The 18,330-nt window shown below is 52.2% G+C and overlaps 1 protein-coding gene across 1 annotated transcript in view; it reads right to left on the bottom strand.

Moving 5' to 3' along the window:
* PTPRN2 (protein tyrosine phosphatase receptor type N2) overlaps positions 1–18,330 on the bottom strand; it is a 981,520-nt gene that overhangs the window by 877,017 nt on the left and 86,173 nt on the right. The window contains exon 2 of the mRNA XM_033192278.1: positions 5,187–5,237. Within this exon, the coding sequence (XP_033048169.1) occupies positions 5,187–5,237 (51 nt within the window). The remainder of the gene's footprint in view (positions 1–5,186; positions 5,238–18,330) is intronic.

Below are 18,330 nucleotides of genomic sequence, written 5' to 3'. Positions count from 1 at the left end.
CCACCTCACTGTCCATCTCAGAGCCTCTCAGTACCACCAAAGGGAACCTGCCCCTCCACCATCACTTCCCATGCCCCAACACGTTCCCCAGCCCTACACAGCCACAACCTACTTTCTGTCTCTACCAACTTACCTCTCCTGGACTTATTTATTTATTTACCTATTTATTTATTTATTTAGAGACAGAGTCTCACTCTGTTGCTCAGACTGGAGTACAATGGTGTGAACTCAGCTCACTGTAACCTCCACCTCCTGGGTTCAAGTGATTCCCCTGCCTCAGCCTCCCAAATAGCTGGGAATACAGGTGCCCACCACCACGCCCAGCTAATTTTTGTATTTTTGGTAGAGACGGTGTTTCACCATGTTGGCCAGGCTGGTCTTGAACTCCTGACCTCAAGTGATCCACCCGCCTTGGCCTCCTAAAGTGCTGGGATTACAGGCGTGAGCCACCGCCCCGGCCGCCTGGACATTTTGTATAGATGGAATCATGCCCCTGTGATTTTTGTGACTCGGCCTCTTTCACGGCGCACAGTTTCCCAGGTGCCTCCGGGTCAGTGTGCAGGTGCTTCCTTCCTTCCTTTCCGTGGCTGCAGACACTCCACCACCGCAGACGTCCTCGGTTCCTGGTGGTTTTCTGCCCTCTTCAGTGGAGAAAGGGCTTGGAATCAAATATGCTGCCGTTGCAGACGTGAAGGCTGTGGCTGTGACCCCACCACGGGGAGTCGGCTGCAGGAGGAGCCTCCCCACCATCAGCGTGGCCGGTGGAGTGAGCCACGAGTGCAAGGGTACCCCTCCCAGCAGCTGTTGCTGTGGCCCCAGCTGGCAGCGTCCCGGGAGGGCACCTGCGGAGGGAAGGCAGACACCCTGCAACGGCCCGCAGGCCCATGTCACCTGGGCCACCGAGCGCAGGGCTTGTGGGTCGTCACAGCATAACTCAGCCTTGAGCCACAAGACACGGAGCCGACAGGTGTGTAGCTGAGCCATCCCTCCCACACCTGTCACCATTCTTCCACCTCCCTCCACGCAGAGAGCGCAACTTGCTCCTCTTGCCCTCCAGGATGTCCGGGGTTTCTGCCCCTGGGCTCCAGCATGGTGGTGTGGTGTGACACACTCTTAGAAGCTCAGCCACCCCTCTGCGCCCCTCCTGCACAGGCCTCTCCTCCTTTCTGGGTGGCTGTTTCCAGGGATCTGAGCTAAAAGGGAGTGGTGGTTCGTTCACGTGCCTCCTTCCCACCTCTCCTCTTTTAGCAGGAACATGCTGGCATGAAAAATTGGAAAACCAGAGAAATATGAAGAAAATAAAAGTCGCTACCCAGAGAGAGCCACTATTCACAGTTTGGTATATTTTTTTTAGCTTTTTCTGCTATCCACATTTTCGCATAGCTGTCATCGTATTAGACGTTCAGTTTTGGATCCTGAGTTTTTCATTTACTTTCTACCACCTGCACTTTCTGATGTTATTAACAACTTTTTGAACACTTCCCTTTTAATATCTGCTTAACATTTGAATCACGTGACCATAACATGGCTTTAAAGAAGCATTCTCATTTGTTTAATATTAACGATTTGTCTACTGTTTTAAAATTAATATCAAACACCACTGCAAAGAACAACTTTGTGCTTCAAGTTTTCTTTAGTATTTTGGGTAATGGATTATTTTCTTGGGGCATATTCTCATGAATCGGATTGCTGAGTCATGGGCTACCTCACTTATATGGTGTGAACGTGCTGGCCAGTCAGCGTCCATCACGATCATGCCAGGCCATGCTCCCACCAGCAGGGCATGAAAGCGACCAGCTCACTTCCTGACATAAACGTGATCTATTTTAATCTTCATAGATTTGTTTTCCATTTTTCTATTGTGGAGTAGTTATTATAGCTTTAGAATTTTTAGGACTTACCACCTGTTTTTGGATGTGTCCCATTTAAAGTTATCAACCATGAAATGAAATCCACTTTAAAAATTATTTGAAACCTGTTTTCCTCATATTTAGGATGCCCATGTAACAGCATCTAAACTCTCTTTTCTACAAGCTGTTCCAGGATTACATGATTGCTTTATCTTAAGTTTTCACTTCCAGAACACTTACAATCTTTTCTATAATAATCAAAGTTACTCCAGAGTTATGAAATACCAAGGAATTGACCCCCAGGGTCGCTTTAAAGTTTCCAATCACTACTTCCTCCTGAGGGAGCTGGCCTAAAACCCTTACAGCTGAAGCATTCGATTACATTAAACACGCACATGCGGAGGCTGCAATTTCATAGTTTCAATTGCATATTGTGGTAAAATATATGTCACATTAAAACGTACCATCTTAGCCATTTTTAAGTGTACAGTTCGGTGGTGTTAATTACATTCACACTTTTGATCAGTCATCACCACCATCTATTCCCAGAACTTTTCCATCATCCCAAACTGAAACTCCACCAATTACACACTGACACCCCAACTGTCCCCCAGCCCCTGGCCCCCTCACTCTACCTTCTGTCTCTATGAACTTGACTGTCTTTAGTATGTCACATGCGTGGAATCATTATTTGTCCTTTTGTGACTGGCTTATTTCACTCAGCGTAACAGCCTCAAGGTCCACTCATGTTGCAGCGTGTGTCAGTACTCCCTTCCTCTTCAGGGCTGCATACTATTCCATCACGTGGATGGACGTTTCCCTTGTCCATTTGCCCATCAGTGGACACTGGGCTGCTTTCACCTCTGGCTGTTGTGCATTAACTGCTATGAACATGGGTGTGCAAACAGCTCTTCAAGTCTCTGCTTCCCGTGTTATGGGGTACGTACCCAGAAGCGGGGTTGCTGAGGCAAATTACAAACTCTATTTTTAATTTTTTAGGAAACCACCATAGTGTTTCCCTCAGCAACAACGCCATTTTACATTCCCATCAGCAGCGCACAACTGTTCAATTTCTCCACATTCTCACCAACACCGATTTTCAGGGTTTTTTAAATACTAGCCATCCTAATGGGTGTGAGGCAGTACGTTCATCTTTTGACTTTCTTTTTATTAACAAGGTCTGTTGGGCTTTTAAAAAACATATCCAAGCTTGATAAGATTATATATTCCTGCATGTACCTTAAGGAAAGAGAGGTGGAAAGAGAGAGAGCCAGAGAGAGAAAGAGACCCTGCGGCTGGTGACAGAATGTTCTGGACTTGCAGTCACCCCCCACCGCACCCTGGGCTGCTGCACCCCTGGCCCACCAGCCTCGGGCTAAACCAGTCACCATGGCAACCATAAATCTGAGCCGGCAACGCAGAAACCACTTCTATTGCTCCCCATCAGCCTCGCAAAGCATAGTTTTCTCAGATTGGGTGCCTCTGGCTTCGCTGTTTCCTAGACCTTCACTGCATCATAAAAAAAAAAAAAAAAATTCAAATATCATCTGTTTCTATAAATCAAGGCCTGAATATGGGTATTTACATTTAAATTGCTTTTCTCTTCCAAAGAATCCACAGTCATTATCTGGATATGATGTTGAGACGACTCCATGTCCGGGAGGCAAGTCAAGGTTGGGGAGAAAAACGTCTGAGAATGATCACAGCCAGACACCCAGGCTGGCCTTTGTCAAGGAGTGGGGGAAACAGCCTCGGCTTTTATTCTGCTGGAGCTACTTATGGCTCCAATTAAATTAAACACACACACCTGCTTCCATTATCATCAAACGCTGTTGAGTCCAGGCAGACAAGGTAGGCTTTCCAATATCCCTACTTTTCTTAACGCTGCCTCCAAATTAAAGCTGCACAGAGTAGATGCCAGGGAGCCCCGGGGGTCTTGGGCTGGGCCAGAACCTCACCCGCCACCCACGCTGCACCCCACGAGCAGCCGGTTCCCACTTATCACACTCGGCACAGGAATCTCCCCAAACAAGAGACAACAGCAGAAGCTGCGGTGGCCCAGGACCTGCTCTCCTCTTGGCGCCTCCAGCGTGGCTTCCCCTCCCGACCCCCAGAAGCTGCCTAGGCACAGACACAGAGGTTCCGTCCAGAACCCAGGACTGGTCCCACCCCAGGGCGCACGAGCTCCTCGGTTTCACTTCTCAGACCCTCAGAGGCATCCACCTCGGCTCCCCGAGGATGCACCAGTGCAGGTGAGGCCTGTCCTGAAATACCCCAGGAGGGCAGCACCCCAGGCCAGCACCCCGCCGGCACCCAGGTCTGTGCAGAGATTAGTGGGTGCAAGGGGCCTCTGGGCAGGCCCCTCCATCCTGGCTAGGATTAAATCCGCTCCTGCCCACAGTCTGAGGACAGAGGGAATGGGAGCTGGGGAAAGAGAAGGCCACGCTCAGTGCGCCCGGGGCCCACACACAGCCCCTGACTTGGAGAAAGGCGGCTCTGCCCAGCTCTTTTCTGAGGATACTGGAGTTTACCCCTCCCCTGTGCCTTCAGAGCGCACAGCGCCCAGTTCATCAGCATCAGACAGGACCGGGCGGCCTCCGCCCTGGGCGATGCCCTCTGCCTGACCCCACCAGAGGGAAGGGGCCCCGCGGGACCCGCTGCTCCCTGTATTTCAAAATAACTGCGGTTCTCATGGGCTTTCAGCCCAGCCTGAAAATGCAGCGTTTGCACGTGTTTTCTTATCCGCCTGATAAGAGAGGAAAACAGGTGGCTTAAAGGGCGAAAAACCCGGCCGGGCGCGGCGGCTCACACCTGTAATCCCAGCACTTTGGGAGGCCGAGGCGGGGGGACTACCTGAGGCCAACGTGGTGAAACCCTGTCTCTTCTAAAAATACAAAAGAATTAGCCGGGTGCAGCGGCACACGCCTGTAGTCCCAGCTACTCAGGAGGCTGAGGCAGGAGAATCGCTTGAACCCCGGAGGCGAAGGTTGCAGTGAGACATAGCACCACTGCACTCCAGCCTGGGAGACAGAGCAAGACTCTGTCTCAAAAAATTTATTTTAAAAAGGATGAAAAACTTGCCGAAGGACAGAACAAAACAAAATCAGAAAGCAAGGGTTGGTGCGAGCGATGAGTGCCCAGCACCCAGGCACCCTCTTCCCCTGCACCCAACGAGGCCGCAGCCCATGGCTCCGGGGGTTCCATCCGCCTCCTCTCGGCAGTGCGCCCGGGCGGCCCCAGCTCCAGGCCACAGGCGAGGCTCACCAGGCTGGGCGCTGCGCACGGCGGGCAGGAGAGGGGCAGACCAGGGCGCAGCAGCCAGGACCCCACACTCACCGTTCACACAGGCCTCGGACGCTCCGCAGAGGCCCTCCTCGAGTAGGCAGCCTGCAGGGAAACAGAGAAGAGACACGGTCAGCTGGGGGTGGAGGGGTTGCCCCCGAGGCTGCCGCCCTGGCCCACTGGTGAGTCAGAGAAACTGCCGGCCGAGCAGGTTCCTCCGACCCAGCTTTTCCGAGATGGTGACGATTATTCTGAAGCCAGAACGCTGCGCCCCTGACTCGGCCACGTGGGAGGCCTCCTGGCCTTGTCCCGGAGCCCAGCTCTCATCTGGACCCAGCCCACAGCTCTCGGCTGAGGGTTAAACCAGCGTCATGATAGGAGCATAGGAGACCCCCAGGCGGCAGGATCAGCAGCGGGGCCGGGGACTCCCCTGGGCCCGGCGCCTCCCCTGGACCGGGCGCCTCCCCTGGACCGGGTGCCCACTGTGCGCACCGGGTCTCCCGAAGTGAGGCTGCAGCGCCCCGGGGAGCGGAGGCTTCCAGGGAGGTACCACGCTCCGCAGAGAGCCCATCTGCGTGGGAAGCAAACCGTGGCGTCCGTGGCCACAGACAAGAGACACATGAGAGGGTCGGGAGAGGAAAGGATGCAGCAGAGACAAAGATGGGCAGGAAAAGCCAGAGAGGCAGGGCCAGGCGCTGGAGAAGACGCGGGGCAGAGGCAGCGCCTCGATCTGCACCCAGGAAGGGGCTTCAAAAGCTCCGTGGTGCCTGGGAGGCCGGGCGACCCCAAGCCGCGCATCCACCGCGGCCGGGCAGTCTGGCAAAGGCTGGCATTCGGCTCCACGTCCACGCCCGTCTTAAACATAGACAGATGGGTCCAGAAAGCACCACCCCGCTAGGGAGCGGCTCTGGCAAGGGCGTGAGCGGACAGGGCACTAGAACCGGGAGGGCCCCAGGGTCTTGACGCGGGAGTCTCACTGCCAGCGAACGCCGGGTGTGGTCTGAACACGCTGTGTCCTTCACTCACTCCTGCGAAGCATAGTGCCTTCAATCCTGCTTCACCAACCGACAAAGGCCTGTTCATCCGCTAAGATCCCCGCGGAAGCCCCAGACTCTCGCCCCGCTGCCCAGGCGTCCGTTTCGGGACTCACCACACTGTGGGTGACTGTGGATTAGGGTGTATCTCCCTCTCCTGGAGTTCAGGAGCCGGGCACATGCCTCTTTCCACCCTCTACTGTTTCCTCCCATGCCCTCTGTGTGTCTGACACAGGGCAGGTGCCCAGGAGCAAATCGGTGCACAAAGACACTGAGGAATCCGGAGAAAGTTATGAATCACTGAGGGATTCACCAACAGGGTCACGTGAAAGTTTCCAGTCACCACTTCCTCATAAGGGAGCTGGCCTAAAAGCCTTACAGAGGAAGCACTCGGTTGCCTTAAACCAGCACATGCGGACGCTTTAAAACTAAACACCATTCCGGAACTAAGGCAGCACAGAGCCAGCAGGACCCAACGCTGGGAGTTCACGGGAGGAGGTTTCCCTCATCTCATAACAGCTTCGGGAGCCTTCCACAGTCGCAGGGTCTGGCTGGAGTCTGCTTCCTTCCAGGAGGTGGCCTAGGTGCAGCCCTGGCCTGCCCAGCCTGTGCCTGCCCAGCCCGTGCCCACCACCACCGCCTGCCAGCAGTCACACAGAACAGGCGGGTGGAGGCCCACTGGCGGAAGCCTCCAATCCCAGCAGGCTGTTTTTGGTTTTGGGGGGTTTTTTGTTTTGTTTTGTTTTGTTTTGAAATAACATAATCTCGTGAAAAAGAGCATTTCTTCCTTTTTTTTTTTTTTCTTTTTTTGAGGTGGAGTCTTGCTCTATCACCCAGGCTGGAGTACAGTGGCGTGATCTTGACTCACTGCAACCTCTGCCTCCCAGGTTCAAACGATCCCCCTGCCTCAGCCTCCCAAGTAGCTGGGACTACAGGTGTGCACCACCATACCCAGGTAATTTTTTTGTATTTTTAGTAGAGATGGGATTTCACCATGTTGGCCAGGATGGTCTCGAACTCCTGACCTCAAGTGATCCACCTGCCTTGGTCTCTCAAAGTGCTGGGATTACAGGCATGAGCCACTGCATCTGGCCGACATTTCATTTCTTAATCCCATTTACCCATGAGCTAACCCCACACTCGGTCTGCATTCTCTGCATTATTTCTTCATTCAACAAGTGCCTGAGCCAGGCAGAGGAGGTGAACAGCCAACAGGAGCGTGGCAGGGAACGTTCTGAGAGACACACACCTGGCACTGGAACAGCAGGAGGAGAGGCAGACACCACTCCCCACAAAAGCAGTGACCTTGAAAAGGTCAGCGTGGAAGTTAGCGGACCTCTCAGATCCTCACACACTGACCTCCGAGGCTCCCCTCATTGCCTCCCAGGGGAAGAGCCTCAGCGGTGAGGGCCCCTCCACCCCAGGCACACAGAGGCTCACAGAGAAGGAGGTGGGAACAGTAAGGATGTGACCACACCGGAAACGTGCTGGAGGTTAGTCCAATGTCGTGGAACGTCTCTGGTCCCGGCTCCAGCAGCAGCTACAGGACTCTGCCCAGAATTCTAGGGTGCATCACCAGTGTGGAGGAACAGAGACCTTGGGGGAAGGCAGATGCAGGGACCCTGCAGGCAGAGCTCTCGTTCTAACTCCTTGTTTGTCACATGGAAATGGCAGATGACAGAGCTCTGCTAGGAGAGGCACCAGGAAGAAAGCCTCTTTTCTTCCTGTCTCTGCCTTAATTGTGGCTGACAACTAGATGTGATCTGAACAAGATGTGCATCAAATGATCTTTTGGATCCTGACCTTGGAAAACCACCTGTTACTGGCATGTGCCCAACCGGATTCATTACTCCAGAAGACTGATGAGAAGCAACGGTGAAAACCTGCAGCACTCCATGGTGAGAGGCAAACACAGCAGCAGCGTTTCACATTATTACCAGAGCTGGAAATGTTATGCATATTTCACCCAGCCAGTCGATATGCTAATTTGACTGCTAAGTTATTTGTGTGATTTGTTCTAAAATTACGAAAGAGCAAATTTCATTTTAAATATCAGCCACCTACTAATAGTAATTATGACCATAAATCATCCAGAGAAGACATTTTCTCTGGCAGACACTGGTTCAACCCAGCCCAGGAGCCTCGGGCACACGCCTTCCTCAAGTGGGCTCCATACCCCACATGTGGCAGCAAATGGCGCCCAGGACTTGTGCACCCTGTCGGCTCACAGACTGCATACACTACAGTCCAGACATCATTCTGAGGCCAAGAAGCTAAATCCACAAGGAAAGCCAACAGTGGCCTGTGGGGCCCTTAACCGTGTGTGCCCAACACTTAAAACTAGAATTCCTTCACTTCAATGTACTATCCACCTTTTTGCATGAAAACATGTGACATTCCCCAAATTCTCAAATTGCTCCTCTGCTGAACCCTACAGCAGGGCTGTGGTGCTCAGGGGTTCCTCCTCACTCTGTGTCCACAGGGTATCCCTCCCGCTTCAGCACAGAGACAAGCACATCCAGTCATGCATGCATGTGCACACATATACACACATGCACACACAAGCATGTGCACACATATACACACATGCACACACAAGCATGTCCACACATATACACACATGCACACACGAGCATGTGCACACATACACACATGCACACACAAGCATGTGCACACATACACATGCACACATGTACATACACATGCATACACGAGCATGTGCACACACATGCACACAAGCATATGCATACATATACACGCACACACAAGCATGTGCACACATGCACACATATACATGCATACATGAGCATGAGCACACATATACACACATGCACACACAAGCATGTGCACACACATACATACACATGCACACACGAGCATGTGCCCACATACACATGCACACACAAGCATGTGTACATACATGCACACGCATGTGCACATATACATACGCACATGCACACACGTGCACACATATATGCACACATGCACATGTAAGCATGTGCACATATACACACATGCACTCATACATGCACACATGCATGCAGTCATGCCCATCACCAGCACTTGTACACCCATGCACACCTGCATGCATACACACATGCACACATACATGTAAGCATATACACACATGCACACACACACGGGTACACTCATGCATGCTGATCTTGTTCTGATTCTGCTTCCCTACTGTGTCCTCAGAATTCTAAGCAGTATCTTGTCACCATTGTGGTGCCCCTTTTTTCTTACCCTTCTCAAGATGAAAATGGATCCAGTTCTGCAAGGAGCCAGGCTGGATCTGCCTCTCATACCCCAATCACTCCTAAGAGATGTTTATGTAGAGTGTGTAGTTCATTGTGGAAATACAGTAAATGTGAACAGAGCCCACCACCTCTCTCACTGGCTGGAAGCAAGCTCGGCACATCCTGTCCCACACGCACCTGCTCTACTCCCTCCCATCTCTGGGCGTCGCTGTGGCCAAGGCAGGCATGGCCTAAAAATCCATGGCCCCTGCCTGACTCTGTCTCCACTGCCACGGTGGAAGGCCCTTCCTGGGTTCAGGCTTCTTGCCTGACTCTGCCGTGAGGGCAGAGGAAGGCTGTAGTCAGCAGCAGGACACACACGTCTTCTGAATTGTGTGCTGTATTTTCCACTGAGGCCCATAAAAGCTGGCTGATGTGAGCTGGCATCCCACAGCAGGAACCGAAGAGGGAGGAGGGGAGGTTCCTGGATGGCAGGCTTAGCACCTGTTGCCTCCAACCCGCAGACAGGGCTCCTCAGAAGCCTGTGAGCTGCTGGCCACTCGCTCATTTCCCTTCCTGAGAGGGGCTCACTGAAGACCCTGCTTTGAGGCCGGAATGACCAAGGCCCTGGGATCCAACTGCAAACAGGAAAGCATCTTCCCAGATGGCACCAACCCACTCACCAACGGGAATGCCAGGACCCCGTGGCTGTGCAAACACAGAGATGCGGGTCTGTTGGGGAAGTCGCCGAACCTGAACTGAGACAGCCTAGGAGAAGGGGATGCGGGGGCTTCACCTGTGTCACCACCACTCACTTTGTACAAGGAACACACACAGATTTGCTCATCTAAAAAATATAACGAAGGAGAGTGAAGTAATCTACACCTGGCCCTTTCCTCCCTGGTCCCGCCAGCCTCCTCCGCTCTTCAGAGCTCACAGCCCCCATGCCTGATCCGACCCTCTTACTGTTGGTCACTCTATCTTTGTCCTGTCCCCCTCTACTGCCTTACAAAAAAACATGCCAGAACCCCAGGAACCCCAGTCCCTACTGCCTGGAGCAGGTCCTTCGATGACTGATGTTGTCACCTGCAGCAGTGGTGGTCTCATCACTGTGGGTGTCAATGCCAGAGGCCATCCCAGATGTGATTCCCGTCAAAGCCATGTTTCCCACCTCTCCCTGCAGAAAACGCTACGGCTTAGGACAGCCTGAGGCTCTGGGGTTAGGTGAAATCACATTCTTTTCTAGGAACGCATCATCATAGAAAAGGAAGGTGCGGTGTTTGAAGAGATGCTCTTTTTAAACATCATCCTCATTTTTAACATTCTGGAGAGAGAGCAGGGTGCCCAGTCTCCAACCCCACCTCCTGTGTGGCAAACACAATGCCGTGCACCTGGCAAAGCCTCCCCCTCCCTCTCATTCTCAGATGTAAATGGGGATGTGCCCTGCCCACTGCAGGGGGGTGAGGGTGAGGCGCCTGCCTGCTGATGGGTGGGCAGTGCCTGGGCCATAGTTACCCCCCTAATCTCAGCATCCCCTCACCAGCAGCATACACCCTTGGGACCAAGGAGTCCCCACACCCCACTGAGGTTTTCTAAATGTTTCTATTGGATCAAAAACAACGTGTTAAACCAGGGCCAGTATCCAGGCAGGAATGGAAAGTCAGTTCCACATTAAGAACCCCTATTCTAGGAATAAGCCTGAAAAGTGAGAGATTAAAGCACCTCAGCCCGGAGGCGGGGCTGCCTCTGCCAGGCTGGGCGTGGGAGGACAGAGACCCCCTGGACCCTCATCTCAGGCACCCATGCGGGCAGAGCGTCTGGCTTCTGTGGCCCAAGGCTCAGATGAAAGCTGTGATTGCAATTTTGAAGACAAAAGGAAGAGGGAGAGAGGAAGGAGGAAGGCTTCTGGCTCCTCCCAGATCTGTCTCTGAGAAGAGGGAGGCAGCCCTGGTGGCTCCTGCCAGGCTCGATTGCCCATCCCTGCCTGTGACTTGCAAACAGGGCTCAGGGGGCAGCAGGGGGCAGCAGGAGACAGCGCTCAGCCCTCTGCCAGGAGCCCATGACCAAGGGACCTGGCAGTGGCCTGGAAGGAAGCCAGCTACCTCCACATGAGAGGGACTTACCGCCTCCCTGGAAGCCCAGCCACAGCCTGGGGACACCCTGCAGCCTCCCCCTTCCCTGCCGCCTCTCCCATCCCTGCAGCCTCCCCCTTCCTTATGCCCCCTCCCACTTCCCTGGGCACCCTCCCCTTCCCTGGGCCCCCTCCCCTTCCCTGCACCCCTCCCCCTTCCCTGCAGCCCCTCCCCTTCCCTGCATCCCTCCCCCTTCCCTGTGGCCCCTCCCCTTCCCTGTGGCCCCTCCCCTTCCCTGCGCCCCCTCCCCCTTCCTTGGGCCCCTCCCCTTCCCTGCGCCCCCTCCCCTTCCCTGGGCCCCCTCCCCTTCCCTGGGCCCCTCTCCTTCCCTGCACCCCCTCCCCTTCCCTGGGCCCCCTCCCCTTCCCTGCACCCCCCCCTTCTCTGGGCTGCCAACCAAGGGGCTCTGTCGGATGATGTGCAGCCCTACCCTGGCCAGGTGACCCAGCCCCACCCCACCCACTGCACGTAGGGGTCGGTGTTGTTCAGGCCCCTTCACCTGCTGATCCAGAGTATGGAGACCCCTAGTAAATCATCCCCTATTCTGAGGCTTTCAGTCACAGCCCCAGCCCAGCATTTTGGGGACCCACCCCTTCCTAGCCTTGGCCACACTCTCAGCGCAGGCCATTTCTGGAGGTTGACACACATGGCTGCATTTCTCGCAGGGGAGGGTCTGCAGCCAAACTGGGTAGCTAGGGGAGGGAGAATCACCCGGAAGATTCTGGAAACTTCAGCCTCAATGCCTCAGAGAGCAGGAAGATGGGTGCCCCATCCTGAGGACTGCACGGTGGCCTGGATCTTAGACCTATAAGGCAGGTCCTCGCATTGGTTATGAGTGACATGTTATCTGCCCTGCCGCACACTCAGTTACCACGAACAGCAGGCACTGACCATGCTGGCAAGTTTGGGCCAAGGTTTCTCCTGCAGGCACCAGGGCCTGCCCACTGCACAGCCTCTGGGCACACTGCTGGCCCTGTTCCTGCAGAGATACCTGTCTGTCCCCTGTGCTGGGAGGAGGGGCCTGAGGCTCACACTCCTTCCATGCTGGGACTGTTCTGCCAGGCACAGATGTCACATGTGAGCAGGAACTGGGGGGCACATGACCATGGATGAGTGACCGTGCCTTACTGCAAAGGTGGATCCTTGGGGATCAGGGACACTACAACTGGCCACCTCCAGTTCACCTCCACCCCACACGCCTGTCAGTCCACTCCATCACAACGGTGACGTGTGTGTGCTCAGTAGTGGCAGAAAAGGCCAAGGGCCTCCCCATGTCTTTGGCATTTGTAAAGTCGGTTCCTGTTTGAAGCTGGGGCCACAATTCTAAGTTCCTGATTTCAACTCCTCTTGTTCACAAAATCAGCTTCCCACAGAAAAAGAACCAGCTCACTCCACCCGGAAAAGAGGCAGCGAGCTGGGTACCGGGACAATCATCAAGTCCCATCATTTACTTCTAGGAAAAACAAAACCTCTTACTTTGATTAATTTCCTTATTTTGGGTTCCTCATTGCAGATTTATTTAAACTCTCTTAAGAAATTATACCAAATTCAGGATACCTACCAGCATTTTTTGGTTTTTTTGTTTTTGTTTTTGTTTTTTGAGACGGAGTCTCGCTCTGTCACCCAGGCTGGAGTGCAGTGGCCGGATCTCAGCTCACTGCAAGCTCCGCCTCCCGGGTTCCCGCCATTCTCCTGCCTCAGCCTCCCGAGTAGCTGGGACTACAGGCGCCCGCCACCTCGCCCGGCTAGTTTTTTGTATTTTTTAGTAGAGACGGGGTTTCATCGTGTTAGCCAGGATGGTCTCGATCTCCTGACCTCGTGATCTGCCCGTCTTGGCCTCCCAAAGTGCTGGGATTACAGGCTTGAGCCACCACGCCTGGCCTTTTGTTTTATTTTTAAAGTACAGGAGTTACATTTCGGGAAATGTGCTCTCCACGCTACACATTCCTCCTTCATTAGTTTGAGGACGTCACAGCAGCAACCTCAACTATAATTATTCTAAATGGCACTTGGTTTTAATCAGCTCTTGGTTTTTAATCGGTTCTGATTTTTTGTCCTCAATTTCCTGAAATGGGATAAAATACCTTCAAAAGAAGGAATGTTGCTGAGTCATTCTTTGAGACTAAGAAAACATTTCTAATCTTGCTTTCACAGACAAAACGTTCAAGACAAGCTTTGAAAAAGTACCTGATGAAAATCCTTGAACGTTAAATGCCATAGGTGCAGGTAGCCAGGCTACGCTGGGGATGAAACGGTGAAGCTCATCGCAGAGAACTCCAACCGGTAACTCTTATGTGTTGGGTTAAAACATAGTATGCCCCATGAAAGAACAGTACCAAAAGTGAGAATAAAGTGAAGAAAAATAGACGTATTGCTCAGGATTGCTGCGACATGGCACACGTGAGCCACACAGCCTGCCCTGCTGTAAATGTGAACTTCAGACGCATGGTTGAAGGGGTAAGCAAGCTTTTTAGCAGTACTGGGCTTAGTTGCGGTCTCAGATGAAAGAGAGGAAAAACCTAGTTCATAGTTTCTCAGTCATTGTTAAAGCACCAAGCCCTCTAACAAAAAGACCTTCTCATCTCAAGATGCCCCTTAGGAAATGTAAGTTATATCATTATCACCATCATCATCATGGATACAGCCTCTCCCACACTTTGATGTGCACGTGAACCAGCTGGATCCTGATAAATGAGCATTTCTATTCCCTGGGCCTGGGACGGAGCCAAAGATTCAGCATTTCCAGTGTACTTCCTGGTGACTCGTCCGCTGGGCTGCCCAACACACTGAGAAGCACGGGCATCACATGTAGAAATCATCCTTACATTGAAAACTTGGGTCAGCACATTATGAAAATTGTTAAAAGTAAATTTAACAAACTCTTTACAATTTGTTTTCTGGATCCAAAATCTTCATTACCCCAGATAACACATGATGGGCCTTATACAAATTATTTTAGGCCAGGCCCAGTGGCTCACTCCTAGAGGAAGGCCTAGAGGTCAGGAGTTCGAGACCAGCCTGGCCAACACGGTATTTAGTCTCTACTAAAAAATACAAAATTAGCCAGGCATGGTGGAGCGTGCCTGTAATCCCAGCTACTTGGGAGGCTGAGGCAGGAGAATCACTTGAACCTGGGAGGTGGAGGTTTTAGTGAGCCAAGAATGTGCCACTGCACTCCAGCCTGGGTGACAGAGCAAGACTTCATCTCAAATATATGTGTGTATGTGTGTATGTGTGTGTGTATATATATACACACACGTATATAATTTTAAATTATGTTGGGAAAATCATACATCAACTAATTTTTACAAATATATTAGGCTCAGTTTTAAGACTGGATGTATATTTAAATACACATTGTAATTTAATTAAGATTTAAAAGACAAAAACTGCTTCCTGGCCCTGATGATTAGAACTCTTACACTTGAGCTAAAAAAAAAAAAAAAAAAAAGTTATTTTGAAAACTTTAAGTGATGAGATAGGAAAGAATATTGCCTTCTGCTACCTTAGACACCTGTCCACAAACACCACTCACATTGTGGGTGGAGAGGAATCTTCACTTCCAATGATGAAAAACCAAATGAGATCCAATTGTTACTACAGTTTCCCCTTTTAACCCTGATATCTGCAACAGGCAACTGGATATGCCAAGTGAGACATTATCAGAGGATGGGACTGATACTTCAGGAGGATGGTCTGAGGTGAATTTGAAAAGTAATTTCTTTTTATCCTCCTCTTGAGCTTGTTACATTTCCAGTGTGCTTGGAGTTCCTACCGTCCACTGTAGATACAGGTTAATTGACACAGGACAAAGAAGAAAAACTACTTAAAACTCTGTAAAATTTCCCCGGGAATTAGCAAGTCTCAGCTAGTGGCAGCTCTGGAGGGCACAGGTGCTGTGGGTCATTAACAAAACCGGGCTTGGGCTCAAAAACATTTGAAAAAGAGTTGAAATTTCACACACCCTTCTCTGCAGAACTCTGAACCTTCACTGTTCCAAAGGGCCACACGGGCTTCCCAGGAAGGATCCTACAGCCGCTGCCAAACGCCCCAGCCGTAAAAACGTCCATCCACTGCCTCTCCCTGGGGTGCAGCAAACAAGACAATGGAATTACCGGTGAAAAACGTGACCAGGACTGTCAAACGCCACCTAGCCCAGCGGTTTTCAGTCTTAAGCCCCTGGAGGGCCTGTTGGAACAAGGCTGCCAGGCCCACTCCCTGAGTTTCTGACCTAACGGTCTGGAGCAGGCCAGAGAATCTGCATATCTAACCAGTTCCCAGGCGAGGCTGGTGCTCCTGGGCCCCGCTCCTCACGGCGGGTCAGGCAAGGCAGCTTGCAGAGGCGAGGGTGTGAGAGCTCTGGGCCAAGTCCGCTGAGAGCTGGGCTCTGCGGCTTCCCGCCTCCCGCTCAGAGTCCAAATGTGTGTGAGGCACTGAGCACTCAGGGTGCTCTTCTGGTAATGGGAATTTGATCAGCTTTATGAAGTCTGGTGCTTTTCTATTTTCATTATTTTAAAACTTTTTTCGCTATGACATTTTTGTGCCTTCCCAGGCGAAGAGGCAACAACCCACTTGTGGAGCCGTGGAGGAGAAATAATCGCTTACCCCTTCCTGGAAGAAAAGATGTGTTGCATCATCTCTTCTGTTTTAAGTTATCCTCAGACCCTCTCCCCGCCTGGAGCTACAGCCGAGCAAACAGAGCACTGCCCAGTGACTCCAAGGGTCTCAGAGCCTTTATACCTCCCGGTTTCAGCAGACGGAGCATCCCAGTCCAGGAGGCCCCACCGCTCACATTCCTCCACCTAGGACGTGATCAAGGGGCTAATCCTGAATGTGAGAACAGCCTGCCTTCTGCTGGGAAGCCCTGGTCCCATCCCTGACACAAGGCGAGGCTGAGGCTGTGGCTGCCTTCGTGTGAATCTTCCCCCTGTCCCGGGTCTGGGAGGCGGATCCAAGAGGACAGCTCTGTCAGCAGCGGGGGACTCCCACCTCCAGACAGCACAGCAGAGGGAGGGGCAGCGCCAGAGCCCCAGCCACCCCGTGTTGTGGGTCAGAGACCACCAAAGTGCCACGCTGGGGAGGGGCCGGGGCTGGAAGAGCCTACAGCGAGGGCGTGGCGCACCAGTCTCCAGGAGCGAACTGCCTTGGGGGTGCTGTCACAGCAGCCTTTTCTGTGTAGCCAGGCAGAAAAGTCACCGAGGAGGCCAACGCGTGTTTCGGCAGCCCTGGGTTTTTGAAGTTTTATTTATTGAGGATACATTGACCTGTCTGGAGCTTTCATCATCGATCTACTTAGCGTCATAGAGTCAAGTTCTACCCCTTAAAGTGAGATAGCCTCAGCCACCAGCACCGCGCCCAGCTCATCATGGTTTCTAACCAAGTCATCATCCTCATAGCTCTGCAGATGCCTGCGATGTCCGAACCGCCTTAAGATGAGGTGCGTGTTACAGCTGAACACAAAGCCTCAGGAGTGATAAAGCCGTCGCAGAGTAAAACACACCATCCTCTCCTCGTTCTAACCCTCTGCTCCTCTCCCTAGAGCTTGATTCCATCCCAGGGCCTGGAGAAAAGTGAGAGAAATTAATCTTAGCAGCTTCGAGCACAAGAATTGGCTTGGTCTGGGGTAGGCAAACAGTGGTCTGCCACTGCCATATGTTTCTCTATTAATAAAGTTTTATGGAAACAGCCACACCCACTTGCTTACAGATTGTCTACGGTCACTTTTGTCCTATAATAGTTCAATAGTTGTGACGGAGACTGGCCTGAAAGGAACAATTTTTACAAGAAATCTTAGCCAACTCTTGATTTATTAGAAGATCAGGTTCTTCATAGGATCAAAAGAAGGTTAGAAAACTGGCTTGGAGAAATGGGCAGGAACCAAGACAGGGGCCCACCAGGACATGGCCACAACCACACAGCACCATCGCATCTGGACCAGCCCTGGACGCAGCCACCCCTCAGGGGTCCACAGGCACCAGCCCCAGCCCCAGTCCCTGCTCCTCGGGACGCCTTCCTTCTGGCTGCATTTGCCGAGTCCCCGGTAGCACGGGAAAGGCCTCACCTGTGTCAAGTGGCCTCACGTCCCCAGTTCACACGGCAAGGCTAGGTGGACACACCCAAACCCGGACCACCACACACCACACTATTGATTCCACAGCCTGATTTTACCACAGAAAATAGATTCTTTTCTTGTCAGATTCACAGCTGAACCACTTTCCCTCACCCCCAGCCACTGTGCCCATCAGCCACTGTGCTCATCAGCCACTGTGCCCATCAGCCACTGTGTCCATACGACTTTCACCACTGGCCCCTTGACTCCAGGACGGGACTCTCTTCTCATCCATGTGTAATTCCAAACTCACATTTGACTCAGATCCCCAGTCTAAACCTTTCTGCATTCTAACTGTGCAATACCAGCTTCTCTCTAGCCTCCCAGCTGTGCACCATGTGCAGGTTTAATCAACAGGTCCTTGATGTCTTCACCTGAGTCACTGAAAAAAGAAGGCAGAAGAGGTGGATGGAAGGACGGTGCCCCTTCCTCCCCTGGCCCATCTCCCCACCAGGTTTCCCAAACTTGAAGCAGCTGTTCATTGCACCGCTCTGAAGAAGGAGAGCTGGCACCACAGGAATGGAGGACTTGGAAGTAACTGTACCGAAGACTGATGATTCTATCTAGAGAATGGAAAGAGCTCTTGGTTACGAATAAAAAGTTACAGATACTAGTCATGTTACCATGGACAAATCACTTACTTTGTCTGCACCTCTTCACTGAAAACATTATTGGAACTGGCCA

Source organism: Trachypithecus francoisi, unplaced genomic scaffold, assembly GCF_009764315.1.
Source record: "Trachypithecus francoisi isolate TF-2019V2 unplaced genomic scaffold, Tfra_2.0 Lachesis_group4, whole genome shotgun sequence".
NCBI lineage: Eukaryota > Metazoa > Chordata > Mammalia > Primates > Cercopithecidae > Trachypithecus > Trachypithecus francoisi.
Note: the sequence above shows the minus strand (reverse complement) of the source record. Positions and strands in the feature narration are given on the sequence as shown.